The sequence below is a fragment of the Myxocyprinus asiaticus genome, chromosome 22, assembly GCF_019703515.2.
Source record: "Myxocyprinus asiaticus isolate MX2 ecotype Aquarium Trade chromosome 22, UBuf_Myxa_2, whole genome shotgun sequence".
Classification (NCBI taxonomy): Eukaryota; Metazoa; Chordata; class Actinopteri; order Cypriniformes; family Catostomidae; genus Myxocyprinus; species Myxocyprinus asiaticus.
The window spans coordinates 142,501-157,100 of NC_059365.1; the positions used below are offsets into that span (position 1 = coordinate 142,501).

General features: G+C 41.2%; 1 protein-coding gene across 1 annotated transcript in view; it reads right to left on the reverse strand.

The window, feature by feature from the left end:
• Nucleotides 1-14,070, reverse strand: part of LOC127412759 (serine/threonine-protein kinase 32B-like) — a 19,960-nt gene extending 5,890 nt beyond the window's left edge. Inside the window, exons 1-8 of the mRNA XM_051649377.1 lie at nt 13,937-14,070; nt 12,931-12,986; nt 12,188-12,339; nt 2,497-2,670; nt 2,373-2,410; nt 2,204-2,293; nt 657-760; nt 52-168 (exon numbers count right to left, since the gene is read on the reverse strand). Coding sequence (XP_051505337.1) covers nt 52-168; nt 657-760; nt 2,204-2,293; nt 2,373-2,410; nt 2,497-2,670; nt 12,188-12,339; nt 12,931-12,986; nt 13,937-13,991 — 786 coding nt within the window. The 5' untranslated portion in view covers nt 13,992-14,070. The remainder of the gene's footprint in view (nt 1-51; nt 169-656; nt 761-2,203; nt 2,294-2,372; nt 2,411-2,496; nt 2,671-12,187; nt 12,340-12,930; nt 12,987-13,936) is intronic.
• Nucleotides 14,071-14,600: the final 530 nt, after the last annotated feature.

A 14,600-nucleotide genomic window follows, 5' to 3' on the forward strand; every position in this document is an offset into this window, starting at 1 on the left:
TGTTAAAGTTGCAGTTTATAACATCTGTAAAATTTCCAAAATGAAACTCACCTTGCGGAGTAAATCTGTCATTCCTTTTGACCAGTAAGAGGAATAACACACACGCTGCCCACGGAATATATTGATGACATCACCTACTGTCGTGCTGGAGTGGATCTCATACGGGCGCTGAAACACATACAGTATGTACAAGATCTTTACTTCAGAGAAACACTCACGTAATATGAGCTGGACTCATCTAATACCAAAACAATTCAACTAATGTTAGTCGAGCGTTTAGTACAATCCTGATAGAAGTGTTTTCAGAACACAGTATAGATAATATATCACAGTTTATACAAAATAATTGAAAAAAGCCCATATGAGAAAGGAATTTATCTTTGATGTAACTGAATCACAATTAAACATTAATTACAGGAATATTCTATATTCTATTCTATATAAAACTAATGAAACTCGACAATGCCATAAATATTAACTGTACTAAATGTGTAAATTATGACCCAGAGTCAGACTTGTGCTTGACAGTGTTCATATTGAATTAATAATATCTGAACTGATTCAAACTCTCAGTTTGAACATATAATAGTATTTGTTTTAATGTTAATTATAATGTTTAATTTGATTAAGTTGACACTGATTAAAGTTAAACTTACAGCCCCTCGCAAAAGCTCATACGCTGTGACACCGAGAGACCACCAATCCACAGCGTAAGAATACCCAGAAACACCATCAACACACGACTGGAACACTTCTGGTGCTGTTACAAACACACATCATTACTACACATTTATACAGTAACGCTTTACAAAAGGTTCCATTTGTTAACTTTAATACAACCCCAATTCCAAAAATGTTGTGACAGTATGAAAAATGCTCATAAAAACAAAACTGAGTGATTTGTAAATTATAATCACCCTTTGCTACATTGAAAGCTCTACAGCACATTATATGATGTTTTACCTTGTGAATTTCATTGTTTGTTTTTTTAAATGTACAGTAATTTCAAATCAGATGATTGCAAAATGCTCCAAAAAAGTTGGACAGTCGAGTGTTTTCCACTGTGAAACATCACCATTTCTTCTAATAACACTTATTAAGCATTTGGGCACTGAAGACACAAGTTTGTTAAGTTTAGAAAGTGGAATTTGCCCCCATTCATCCATTATGCAGGTCTTTAGCTGCACAACTGTACGGGGTCTTCGTTGCCATCTAATGCGCTTCATAATGCGCCACACATTCTCAATTGGAGATGGTCAGGACTGCAGGCCAATCTAGCACCCGCACTCTCCGCTCAAACGCCATGCACTTGTAATCCGGCCAGTATGTGGTTTGAAGTTGTCCTGCTGGAAAATGCAGGGAAGTCCCTGGAAAAGACAGTGCTGGATGGCAGTATATGCTGCTCTAATATGTGTGCATATCTGTCTGTATTAATGGTGCCCTCACAGATGTGTGAGTTACCCATGCCATGGGCACTGACACACCCCTGGCCCATACAGACACTGGCTTTTGGACCTGACGCTGATAACAGCTTGGATGGTCCTTTTCCTCTTTGGTCCAGAGAACACGACGGCTGTGTTTTTCAAAAACTATTTGACAAATATAGAAACATTTCATTCTCACATTGCACAGATCAGATAAAGAAGCTGTTCAAATCTGAACCGAAACACTTTTGTTAGACACTTGATGAACTGATGATATTCTTAAAGAGACAGTACCGGTTTAGCATGTGCTCTACATATCAATGTAAATATTTGTAAATAGTTCAAATTATACATGTAAGCAATAAACATGTAACAAAATATATACACATGCCATATAAAAGATGCAATTTCAAGATATTATTTATTGATGGAATTTGTACATTTAAAAAAAGTTAAAATATGACCGAAATGATGAAACATTAATGATAAAATAAATTTCGAAATGTACCAAGTTAAAAGGTCCACTGTATAATTAACAGCATTAACTGAGAGAGGATTTTTTAAATATGTAAGCAAAATGGACGTTATAATTGAAATATACCCAAATGAATCTAAATCGAATTGAAAGTTTGTGAATCGGGATTGAGTCAAATCGGGAAATCTGTATCAATACCAGCCCAATTAATCCCCACAGAGTTTCTCTCAGAGTGAATGTCAAACAAAGAAGTTTTTAGTAAATAAATATGAATTCATGAGGACTTTTAAAATATAAAACTCACCGATGTATGGTTTAGTTCCTGCCATAGATGTGACTTTCTCTGAACCGTTTAGTACTGTAGCCACATTAAAATCAGTAATGTGCACATGACCTGTTACACATAAATCACACTGTCATTAAAACAACAGACTGACAGAATTATGTTTGATTAATGATGAAGAGTAACTCACCATGTTCATCCAAGAGAATGTTGTCTGGCTTTATATCACTAGAAGAACACACATCTTTAAGTGTGTGTGTAATATGTATAAGTTAGTATGTGCAGTATAGATGGTGTATTATGGTTGTACTCACCGATGAATGACGTGCGAACGCTGCAGGTAACAGAGTGCTAACGCTAGCTCACAGACGTACAGTTTCACCATTTCCTCTTTAAAACGAACATTCTGTTGTAAATGAAACCGCAAATCACCACCTGATAACAAATCCACCACCATAAACATATCCTCCACATCCTGAAATGAATACCTGCAGACAGAGACAAGAGTGTTTAGAGAATCTATAGCGTTTTATTAATATTGCTCAGTGATTCGATCAAACCTCTAACAGTATTAACTGTTCAGTGTGTAAGTCGTTCTGTTCTAAACATGAATGTGTGTGTGTGTGTGTGTGTCTGTGTGTGTGTGTGCGTGAGTGTGAGTGTGTGTGCATCTGTGTGTGTGAATGTGAGTGTGTGTGTGTGTGTGTGTGTGTGTGTGTGTGAGTGTGTTTGTGTGTGAGTGTGAGTGTGTGAGTGTGTGTGCGTCTGTGTGTGTGAATGTGAGTGTGTGTGTGTGTGTGTGTGTGTGTGTGAGTGTGTTTGTGTGTGTGCGTCTGTGTGTGTGAATGTGAGTGTGTGTGTATGTGTGTGTGTCTGTATGTGTGTGTGTGTGTGTCTGTGTGTGAGTGTGTGTGCGTCTGTGTGTGTGAATGTGAGTGTGTGTGTGTGTGTGTGTGTGTGTGAGTGTGTCTGTATGTGTGAATGTGAGTCTGTATGTGTGAATGTGAGTGTGTGTGTGTGTGTGTACGTGTGTGTGAGTGTGTGTGTGTCTGTGTGTGTGAATGTGAGTGTGTGTGTGTGTGTGTGTGTTTGTGTGTGAGTGTGTGTGTGTGAATGTGAGTGTGTGTGTGTGTGTCTGTGTGTGTGAATGTGAGTGTGTCAGTCTGTGTGAATGTGTGTGTGTGTGTGTGTGAGTGTGTGTGTGTGTAGGGCTTTACTGGTTGTTTAGATCAGTGTTACTATCAGAAATAATTAATAATTATTTCTGTAGTTATTAATTAATATTTAAATTAATTAATTGGATCTAACTCATTAAAACCTCATATAGGACTCCAGTAAATGTAGTGTGCTATGTTTAGGAGCAAGTTTGGTTATTAGCAATAATTAATAATTATCAAAGATAGTCATTAATTATTTAAATCAACAGAACATTGATGAGAATCAATGTTAGCTTTTTTAAATCCTTTAAATCAACAGTTAGCAAAGATAATCGTTAATTGTTAACATCGATGAAACATTAATTAAAATTAATACTAGCTTATTGATCATTCAAATTCAACAATCATCAAAGATAATCATCAATTATCAAAAATCAATAGAATATTAATAAGGATTAACATTGACGGGGCACCACCCTGAAATAAGGGACTAATAACCGAATATTAAAACAGTCTAAATATTAGATTGTTTTCTTAGGAAAATCGACATCCGAAGAATATCAATTTTTGGAAAAAAAACAATGAATGAAGGTTTGAATCCGAGCACTGACATCCCGTCAGCATGACACAGCTGTATGCAAAACAAACCAAAACACTTCTCTTTGTAATATAAACAAAGTTTATTTATGCAGTAATATCAATTAATAATTAATACAATGCAGTCAATAAACTTCCAACTTACAACTACAAACTAAACAGTGATATGATTAGATATGGAAATAAAAATAATCCTGTAACACATAAGGTGTGTGTGTGTGTATGTGTGTGTGTGTGTGTGTGTGTGTCAGTGTGGTTAATGGAGAGAGAGAGAGAGAGAGAGAGAGAGAGAGAGAGAGATTATTAAGTGACAGCCCGAAAGCTGATTTCGCGATAGCTGGAGATAAAGCAGCCGTGTTACTCACTCAGAGACGTGGTTTTATGAGCGGGGCTCGTAAAAGTCCTGCGTTATTTGACTCTAATGGATGAACTCAGTTTCTGTCTCACCCGCGATGGCGAAAATGCACAACAATCCAATTTGTTTGGATCAAAATACAGCAAAACAAATTCGTGATAATTAATACCCTGAGTATTAATAATGAGCGGACATGGCGGTCCGTAAACTGTACAAGCAAAAACCTTGAAACACAAGAATAACACGCTATAATATTCTATCTCTGCCCAGACGTAACCTCTTACTTGAATCGCATGAGGACACAGGTAGAATGTGTGTTCATCCATCCTTTAACTTTGACCCCGTTCCTCGAGGCTCAGGTGATGACGGGAGGCCGTTTCCTCGCTCTGTTGGCGGGCGGTACGGCTATTGATTCTTGGCGGGCTGGCGGAGAACTCAGAAATGTCGACTTGATTGAAGATGGAAGAGAAATCTTTAATCTCTTCACTTCTGTAGGCAAACAAATGAAGATGCGGATTGCTCGGTGGTCTCCTTCGGATCCGTTAGAGTGTTCGGTTGAACACAGAGTAATCTCAACTTGTCCAGCGAGATGGAGATTGTATGGCTACAGTTTCAAGTCGGACATTACTTCCTTAAGCCACGAGGTTGCACCGGAGAGCAGCAAAAACTACGTCCGTATTCGGTGAACTAAGTCGCTGGAAGCAACTCTGGAAGCATTTCAGAATTATTTGAAGTCCTGATGATGTCATGTTTGAGGGACGTTCTGTCGTGTGCCTCATCCAATAGGAGTTGAGAGCTCGATCCTTTAGTGAGCAAGGCTTCCTGGATCTGTAGTCTGTTTTGGACTCCCTTTGTTTGATTTTGGCGCGATTTTTATCAGTAAAATTTATGACATGGAATGTGTGGGGGCTGAGTTAGGTTTTACGACTGTTAGGCCTGCCTTTGTCTTCTATCTGAATACATGAGGCCCAGCATTCCCCCCTTTGTTCTGAAGAGTTGGTTGTCGTCCAGCATCTGTAGAGCAACTGAAGGGCCGAACAGTTCTTGTCGGTTCACAGTAACCTGTGGGTTACACCATCCATGTATTCCTGATAGGAAAGAAAAATGGTTGCACAGTCCATACAGTTCATTAGTGTTCACAGAGGCTTTATCGTCTGGACAGAGATTGAGGCACATCTGGGCATAGAACTTCTAGCTAAATCTAAAACTACATTCATCACACATAAACATTTCAAGTTACTGGAAGGCACAGCATTAACCATAACACAATCCTTTATTGTTCTTTGGTCATAACACAAAATCAAAGTAGAACCTGACATTGGTTACTAGGAACAAAATGTTAGAGGAAAGGAGGGTTAAAGGTTAAAAGGCTTATCCTTGGAAATGATTGGGGTTAACCTGTGGGATGGGCTCAGACTGGTGTGTAAAACGCGGCTGTATGAGAAGTGAGTCCAGTCTGGCCTGTAGGTGTTGAATGTACCTGTACATGGCGTGTGCAATAATTGCGATGATGATCCAACCACTAAGGAGAAGCCAGAGGGCAACCAAACTGATAGGGTGTTCTCGGTAAGATGACGATCTGCTTATGTGACTATGAAATACAGTGGTCAAGCCAGTCGGTTTGAGACTGAACTTCACTAATTCCATCCCTTCAGCCTGAAGCTGCTGTTGAAGGGTGTCATCAACGGTGAGGCTGTGACCTCTAAATGTGTCCATGATCTCAATTTCTGCGTCATGTTTGTTGACGTTGAGATGATGGAGGACAATATCGTCAGTGTGCACGATGGCTCTTTGGGGAACCATTAAGAACACCATTTGGTTTGGTAGCTTTAGTTCAGTGGCCTTAGCTTAGTGGCTGTATCATGGCAGTCGTATGACTTCGGTGGCTGGTGTTAACGAGCCAGCGACTGCCTGCTCGCTCTACCTTTGTCTCTGTTCCTTCATCTTTGATGGACATGCTATCATGACACTTGTTCATGGAATTCGGCTCTTTGGCCGCAGAGGTAGTTAGTCACCTCTCTAACAAAGGGGTTGCGTTTTACAAACCCAATGAATGTACTTTGTCTTGGTACACATGTTTAGGTTAGGGATAAGGTAGAGCGAGGGGTCCTCATCATGGTAGGCGAGTGTTGGTGGTGTTTTGAGGTGAATGTGTGCATTACCTCTCTGAAAACCAACATTAAATACAGATTTTAGTCTATATATATTCTGCCTATGACGGTAGATTGAGGATAAATCCTATTTTGAGGTTCTGAGGATTTACATGGATTGGAATTTCAATGCCAAAACTATATGCCATGTGTATCTGTGAAGGTTGCACAACGGAAATAGTAGCAGATCTAAGGATTTGTTCGACAAGGTCTAGGGAGACCAAGTTAGCTGGAATCCTTCCACCACTCAGACTGTTGACTGAGGAACTAATTTCCCTGAGGAGGTCCTGCATTAGATCTCTAATGATACATGCATAAATTGTTTTCTCTGACAAAGTCCCTAGAGCGTGCAAAGTGTTATTGATAAGAACAGAGTGCAAATTTACAGTGACTATAGTACCCTGAAGGGTTTTACCCAGGCCCTGTAATTGTTCTTATTGGAGTCATCGTCTCTGCTAGATTTTGGACGATGGCGAAGTGGTATCTGAAGCTGGCGAACTGTTTTCTGGACCAAGTGGTCTCGGTATGTCAACCTGAGCCCACATGTGTCCACGACGGCAGTCAATGAGCGGAGCCAATCGGTTCAGTAGGTCCTGGCCAACTAACAGTGGTTCCGTATTAATGGGACATATGTAAACAGGGTCTGTTAGCATCATCCCTTGAAAGGTGTCAATTTAGGCCCGTTTTGTGATAGACGACCTATCTTGTGTGTAGCTTGTGATGCTTACGTTGCAGGTCTCTGTCTATAACGGTTTGCCAAGGGAGAGCTTTGCTCTAGCCACCTCTGCGAAGGTGTTGGAACCCATTAGACTATTTCAGAACCGGTGTTGAGTAGTGCGGAAGCGGAATGAATGACCCATGTGTCAGGCGTTGCCCTTACGGTACAGATTGCCTAAGAAGGTCAGAAAAGGAGGGTGTGGCATGTTAGGAGTGACTGTTTTGGGGAGCAACTTGGACACTGTTCCCCTTTTCCCGACCTACAAAGTAAACTTTGGTGTTAATGGGAGGGGGACATCGTCTAGTCATACTGACGGGGTTTCAGCGCCGTGTTCCTTTGAGGAGGTCGATGGACCTGGTGAACAACGGAGCATGTCAAGCTTAGTTACCAACTCAGTCAAGCGTCTCCTAATATCCTCCATTTCCTCTCTCAAGTCTTGTTCTCTGAGGGGATTTGAAACCTTGCCTACCCACTCACCTTCTTGTTTGGGTTTTCGTTCGAAACGCGCATTTCTTTTCAGCCAGCGAACGTTTTGTTGTTTAGGCCTGCCGTGACCCTGGGGGTGTGTCTGGTCACCAACCCCCTGGTTCTGTTGCTTACCCTGCTGGCGGGGTGATCGGCGCCTCTGGGGTCCTGTTCTAGCATTCACCTTAACGCGAGGCATTTTGTTGCCTTCAAGCGCTAGGTCTGCATATGAAGCTTGGATCCCCAGGGCTCTGGCATTGCCTTCGTGCCCTCGGGCAGGGCGCACGCATGTCTCCCATGCCAGTTGCGCGTATCTTCTGATTTCCTGCATGGTGGGGTTGCCCATTCTGCAGTGCATCATCACGTCATATCACACGCACTCATGGAGGTTGTGAAGGAAAAGAGACTTGAAAGCTCGTTCCTCCTCCAGACCTGGTTCGTTACTTCCTTGGAAGTACGTGGTTCTCAGGTGTCTATAATACTCACGCGGAGGCTCGTGCCTCTTCTGGGTGATGGCGAAAGCAGCAATGGTAGCGGAGGCTTCGTCGATATACAGCGAATACTCCTCGCGTAGGACTTTACACAGAGCTGAGTAGCGGTTTCGTGTACCAGTCGGTAGTGTTTCCATGAACGCATGGACACTCCTTACCGTGGTCTTCCATATAAGCTTGAGTTTTTCGCGCGATGAAGCATAAGGCAAATCAATCAGGCAGTGCTCAATTTCCCTAAGATAATTGTCGATGTTTGAATCTTGATTACTTGGGTCAAAGCATTCTATGTCCCCTGCAAGGGACTCGAGTTGTCGGATGCGCAAGCGTTGGTGTCGGTATGACCACGGGTCGTCCGAGTCATCCGAAACATCATAGTCATTCGGATCGCTATAGCGATGAGGACGACTTCCTCCCCTTCGTGGCGGGGAAGGAGTCCAGTCGACGTGTGGGGGTGGACCCCGGGTTGCGTACAGCTTCCTGGCTAATGGGATCTTTGAGCCGCTTACACCACTCTGTGCTTGAAAATAATTGTCCCCCCTTTGTGGTGTGGAATCAGTCAGTTTGAAACGCAAGGTGGCGTGACTGAAAACTGACTGAGGAGGGCAACTATAAGGAGGGGCACCTGCATTCAACCAGCGGGCCGCTGGAGGATTTTGAAAGGTGTCTTGGAGGATGAAGTCAGAGACTGTACCACTAGGGGCAGCTCGGCTCCTAGCGTGTGTTCCTGGGTTTCTCAGGGGCACATTTCTACGCGTAGCGCTAAAAAGGGAGCCCTCTTTTATGTCAGATGTTGTGCTGTGTGTTTCAGCTGCACTTACCTGATCTGACTCTACTTTTAACTGGGCAGCTTGAAGCTGCCTGCGCAGGGCTTTGTTTTCCTCCTGCATCCGGCCATTATTTTCCTGTGCCTGGACTTTCTCAGCTTGAGTGCACCTAATTTCTTGGTGCAGGCTGAGATTTTCCTTCTGCACCACTTGATAGCTGCTCTGCAACTGTGCGAGCTGGGCCTGGTACTCGGCGGTTTGCAGTTGGGTTTTGCGGTGATGAAGAAGGAACATTTGGCCCACCAGGTCCAGGATTGTGTGCATTGGCTTCCCGACCGGGTTGTTGACATAATCAACTAGTTCCTGCAATGCTTCATCACAACGACTAACATTGTAGCCGTTAAGGTTATTTCTCTCCTCTATGGAGAGATGGAGGACAGCAGCAACTACATCTTGCAGTGCTGGGTCGACTAACCTCTGTGGAGCTTTAGCTCCAATCACGCAGGGCGATTGGTGACTCATTTTACTGGGGCCGTAAAAATTCTTGTGATAGTGGCTCTGACAGCTTGTTGTTTTACAGTTGATATAAGGCTAACACGAAGGCACAGTTGAGAGGCTTCAACCTGTGGCTTACGGGCTACTGTAATGTAATGTGCACGTTTCACTGTGTTCTCTCTTTGGTGGACGTCAATGAAGTGACTTGGCACCTCTCTGTAACATTTAGATGAAAGCGTTAGGAGTTAAATAACAACAACAACAGCAGATTTTAAGCAGACAATAGTAAATTTACCAACCCCTAATTCACTCTTAAGAGCACTTTCACACCACACTGGTTTATGTTTGGCAAGTTTTGAGAAGTAAATTGTCAAACAGAACCAAACTTTGAAATAGGATTTCAAGTTATTACTTTGGATTCTTATGCATACACACTGTGACAGAACTGGCACGTAGGATGCCTCACACGGGGCACCAATTATTATGTAGGGCTTTACTGGTTGTTTAGATCAGTGTTACAATCAGAAATAATTAATAATTATTTCTGTAGTTATTAATCAATATTTAAATTAATTAATTGGATCTAATTTATTAAAACCTCATATGGGACTCCAGTAAATGTAGTGTGCTATGTTTAGGAGCAAGTTTGGTTATTAGCAATAATTAATAATTATCAAAGATAGTCATTAATTATTTAAATCAACAGAACATTGATGAGAATCAATGTTAGCTTTTTTAAATCCTTTAAATCAACAGTTAGCAAAGATAATCGTTAATTGTTAACATCGATGAAACATTAATTAAAATTAATACTAGCTTATTGATCATTCAAATTCAACAATCATCAAAGATAATCATCAATTATCAAAAATCAATAGAATATTATTAAGGATTAATATTGCCGGGGCACCACCCTGAAATAAGGGACTAATAACCGAATATTAAAACAGTCTAAATATTAGATTGTTTTCTTAGGAAAATCGACATCCGAAGAATATCAATTTTTGGAAAAAAAACAATGAATGAAGGTTTGAATCCGAGCACTGACATCCCATCAGCATGACACAGCTGTATGCAAAACAAACCAAAACACTTCTCTTTGTAATATAAACAAAGTTTATTTATGCAGTAATATCAATTAATAATTAATACAATGCAGTCAATAAACTTCAGACTTACAACTACAAACTAAACAGTGATATGATTAGATATGGAAATAAAAATAATCCTGTAACACATAAGGTGTGTGTGTGTGTGTGTGTGTGTGTGTGTGTGTGTGTGTGTGTGTGTCAGTGTGGTTAATGAGAGAGAGAGAGAGAGAGAGAGAGAGAGAGATTATTAAGTGACAGCCCGAAAGCTGATTTCATGATAGCTGGAGATAAAGCAGCCGTGTTACTCACTCAGAGACGCGGTTTTATGAGCGGGGCTCGTAAAAGTCCTGCGTTATTTGACTCTAATGGATGAACTCAGTTTCTGTCTCACCCGCGATGGCGAAAATGCACAACAATCCAATTTGTTTGGATCAAAATACAGCAAAACAAATTCGTGATAATTAATACCCTGAGTATTAATAATGAGCGGACATGGCGGTCCGTAAACTGTACAAGCAAAAACCTTGAAACACAAGAATAACACGCTATAATATTCTATCTCTGCCCAGACGTAAACCTCTTACTTGAATCGCATGAGGACACAGGTAGAATGTGTGTTCATCCATCCTTTAACTTTGACCCGGTTCCTCGAGGCTCAGGTGATGACGGGAGGCCGTTTCCTCGCTCTGTTGGTGGGCGGTACGGCTGTTGATTCTTGGCGGGCTGGCGGAGAACTCAGAAATGTCGACTTGATTGAAGATGGAAGAGAAATCTTTAATCTCTTCACTTCTGTAGGCAAACAAATGAAGATGCGGATTGCTCGGTGGTCTCCTTCGGATCCGTTAGAGTGTTTGGTTGAACCCAGAGTAATCTCAACTTGTCCAGCGAGATGGAGATTGTATGGCTACAGTTTCAAGTCGGACATTACTTCCTTAAGCCACGAGGTTGCACCGGAGAGCAGCAAAAAGCTACGTCCGTATTCGGTGAACTAAGTCGCTGGAAGCAACTCTGGAAGCATTTCAGAATTATTTGAAGTCCTGATGATGTCATGTTTGAGGGACGTTCTGTTGTGTGCCTCAGCCAATAGGAGTTGAGAGCTCGATCCTTTAGTGAGCAAGGCTTCCTGGATCTGTAGTCTGTTTTGGACTCCCTTTGTTTGATTTTGGCGCGATTTTTATCAGTAAAATTTACGACATGGAATGTGTGGGGGCTGAGTTAGGTTTTACGACTGTTAGGCCTGCCTTTGTCTTCTATCTGAATACATGAGGCCCAACATGTGTGTGCGTGTGTGTGTGTGCGTGTGTGTGTGTGTGTGCGTGTGTGAGTGTGAGTGTGTGTGTGTGGGTGTGTGTGCGTGTGAGTGTGAGTGTGTGGGTGTGTGTGTGTGTGTGTGTGTGTGTGTGTGTGTGCGTGTGTGTGTGAGAGTGTGTGTGTGTGTGTGTGTGTGAGTGTGAGTGTGAGTGTGTGTGTGTGGTGTGTGTGTGTGTGTGTGTGTGTGTGTGTGAGTGTGTGTGTGTGGGTGTGTGTGTGTGTGTGAGAGTGTGAATGTGTGTGTGCGTGTGTGTGTGTGCGTGTGTGTGTGTGTGTATGCGTGTGTGAGTGTGAGTGTGTGTGTGGGAGTGTGTGTGTGTGTGTGTGTGTGTGTGTGTGTGAGAGTGTGTGTGTGTGGGTGTGTGTGTGTGTGTGAGAGTGTGAGTGTGTGTGAGTGTGTGTGTGTGTCACCAGAGGTTGACGAGGAATGGATGTTGGAGTCGCTGCATCAGCTGTAGTTCTCTCAGGACATTAGTGATTACGTTTCTTTCGATGCACGTCTGTTTGTTCATGTATTTCATGGCATACAGCTGCTGCGAGTCTTTCTTCTGTACGATACACACCTGCAGACCATAAAAAACACCAAACCACATGTCACACCAGTGAAGACTATAGATCACGAGCAAGTTATTTATCAGCCTGACAAAGATGGGGCTACTTTTATAAATAATTATCAAAGATTCATAACAGTATTAAACCAGCACATGTATGACATGTATGACATGTATGATGTATATGTGTGAGATATATTTGACATCCATTACCAATACCTCAGGTATGCAATTAAATAGTATGTAATATTAAATGTTAACCTAACCTATCCTAACGCTGATAAAAACACATTAAAACTCAAGCTAAAAATATCTCATACATACATCAGCTTTACTTCTGCTTTACACAAATAGAAAGAGAAGAGAACGCTAATGTACTGCAGCCTCCAGCAAAACTACATGAAAAGAGATGAAAGAAGACACTGAAAATACACTGATTCTTTCCCTCCATTTTATTCACATTATTAATGGCTGAAAAACACCACACACATTATATGAAGACAAACGGAAAACTGGCATTAAAACAGAAGAGGAAAATCCTCATTTTACATTTTATCACAGCCTTCAAAAGAGAGTTATGATGTGTGTATTTGTGTGTCTCACCTTTCCAAAGCTTCCCTTCCCAATGGCCCTGAGAATCTGAAAGTGGTCAAAGGAAACTAGAAGAGAAAACACACACACACACACACACACACACACACACACACACACACACAATCTCTGTGTGAATAATTGATGTGTTGACACTTAGATGTGTTCAGGATGAAACAGCTGCACACACAGCAATGTTTTTCATTGTGTTTGAATGACATAGGTAAGTGTGTGTGTGTGTGTTTCTCACACACACTTACACACACACTTACATACACACACACACACACACACACACACACCTGCTGTTTATGATCATCTTCAAATTAGTTTATTGTTACCATCAGTGAACAACAGAGAAAAAATCATGCAAATATACTTCTATGCACTCAATATATGTTCATTTTCAAACCGCATACAATAAATACATATAATTATATACCAACTAACCAATCACAGCCATCCTTACCTAAACCATTAAATAATCTAACCCATTGTTATAAATCTTACAGATGTGCTGTTTGGAAGTCATAACTGAAACTCATGAACTCTGAACTCTAGCTGTCAATGTTGAGAAAACACCAGCAAATCCTCTTCAGCAGCACCTCAATACAGACCTGATGTGTAAGTGAAGAACCTCCTATATATACTATAAATATCCATCATAGTCAGAACATATGAAGACTTTTCTCCATATCTACTGAATCACTGATAAAAATTATTCCAGTTTCTGTCCTTTTGAAAGTTTGAAAATCTAACAATATTTTCCTACAGAAAACAATATTAATATTCAATTCAATACACTTCTGAAGCTGTTTCAACTCACAATTCAACTCTTCCACAGGTTAACAATTAGAAGAAATAATTATAAACATTCCCAGCAGCACTTATTAATAACAAGTACTTTCAAACCAGGAGGAACAACTGTGTTCAGTATTAAATGAGATGTAATATTTCAAACTTTGAACTGTTCCTATAAACACTCTACGTTTCTGTTATGTGAAGAGCTCTTCCTCACCCTCCTCATCTTCATCAAACACTGACGATCTGCACGATTGATTCACACCCATCATTTCACGATCAGCAGGACAATCATCCACAAACACTGATGATGATGATGATGATGATGATTAGTGTTTGTATAGATTACACTGTTAATGATCCCCAAACATCCTTCATCCTCACTGATGATTAGTGTTTATATAGATGATAATGATCCATCATCTCCGACACACTTCAGAACATCCATCATGTCCAGAGTGATGCTGTAGTTTATTGACTGAGAGAGAGACAGAGAGAGAGAGAGAGAGAGAGAGAGAGAGATAGAGAGCTGTTGTGGATGGAGTGATATTGAGTGGACGGATGAACCTCAGGCGGGTGAAATTGATTGTTTCCCTCCCACCCACGCACACTGGTTCACATGCAGTCAGAAGTGTGCAATTTGCAACTGCGCCACAAGACATACACTTAACAAATGCTGCATTTACTGCACTACAAACACTGAACACACGCTGCATTTACTGCACTACAAACACTGAACACACGTAGCATTTACTGTACTACAAACTTTGAACACATGCTGCATTTACTGCACTACAAACACTGAACACACGTAGCATTTACTGTACTACAAACTTTGAACACATGCTGCATTTACTGCACTACAAACACTGAACACACGT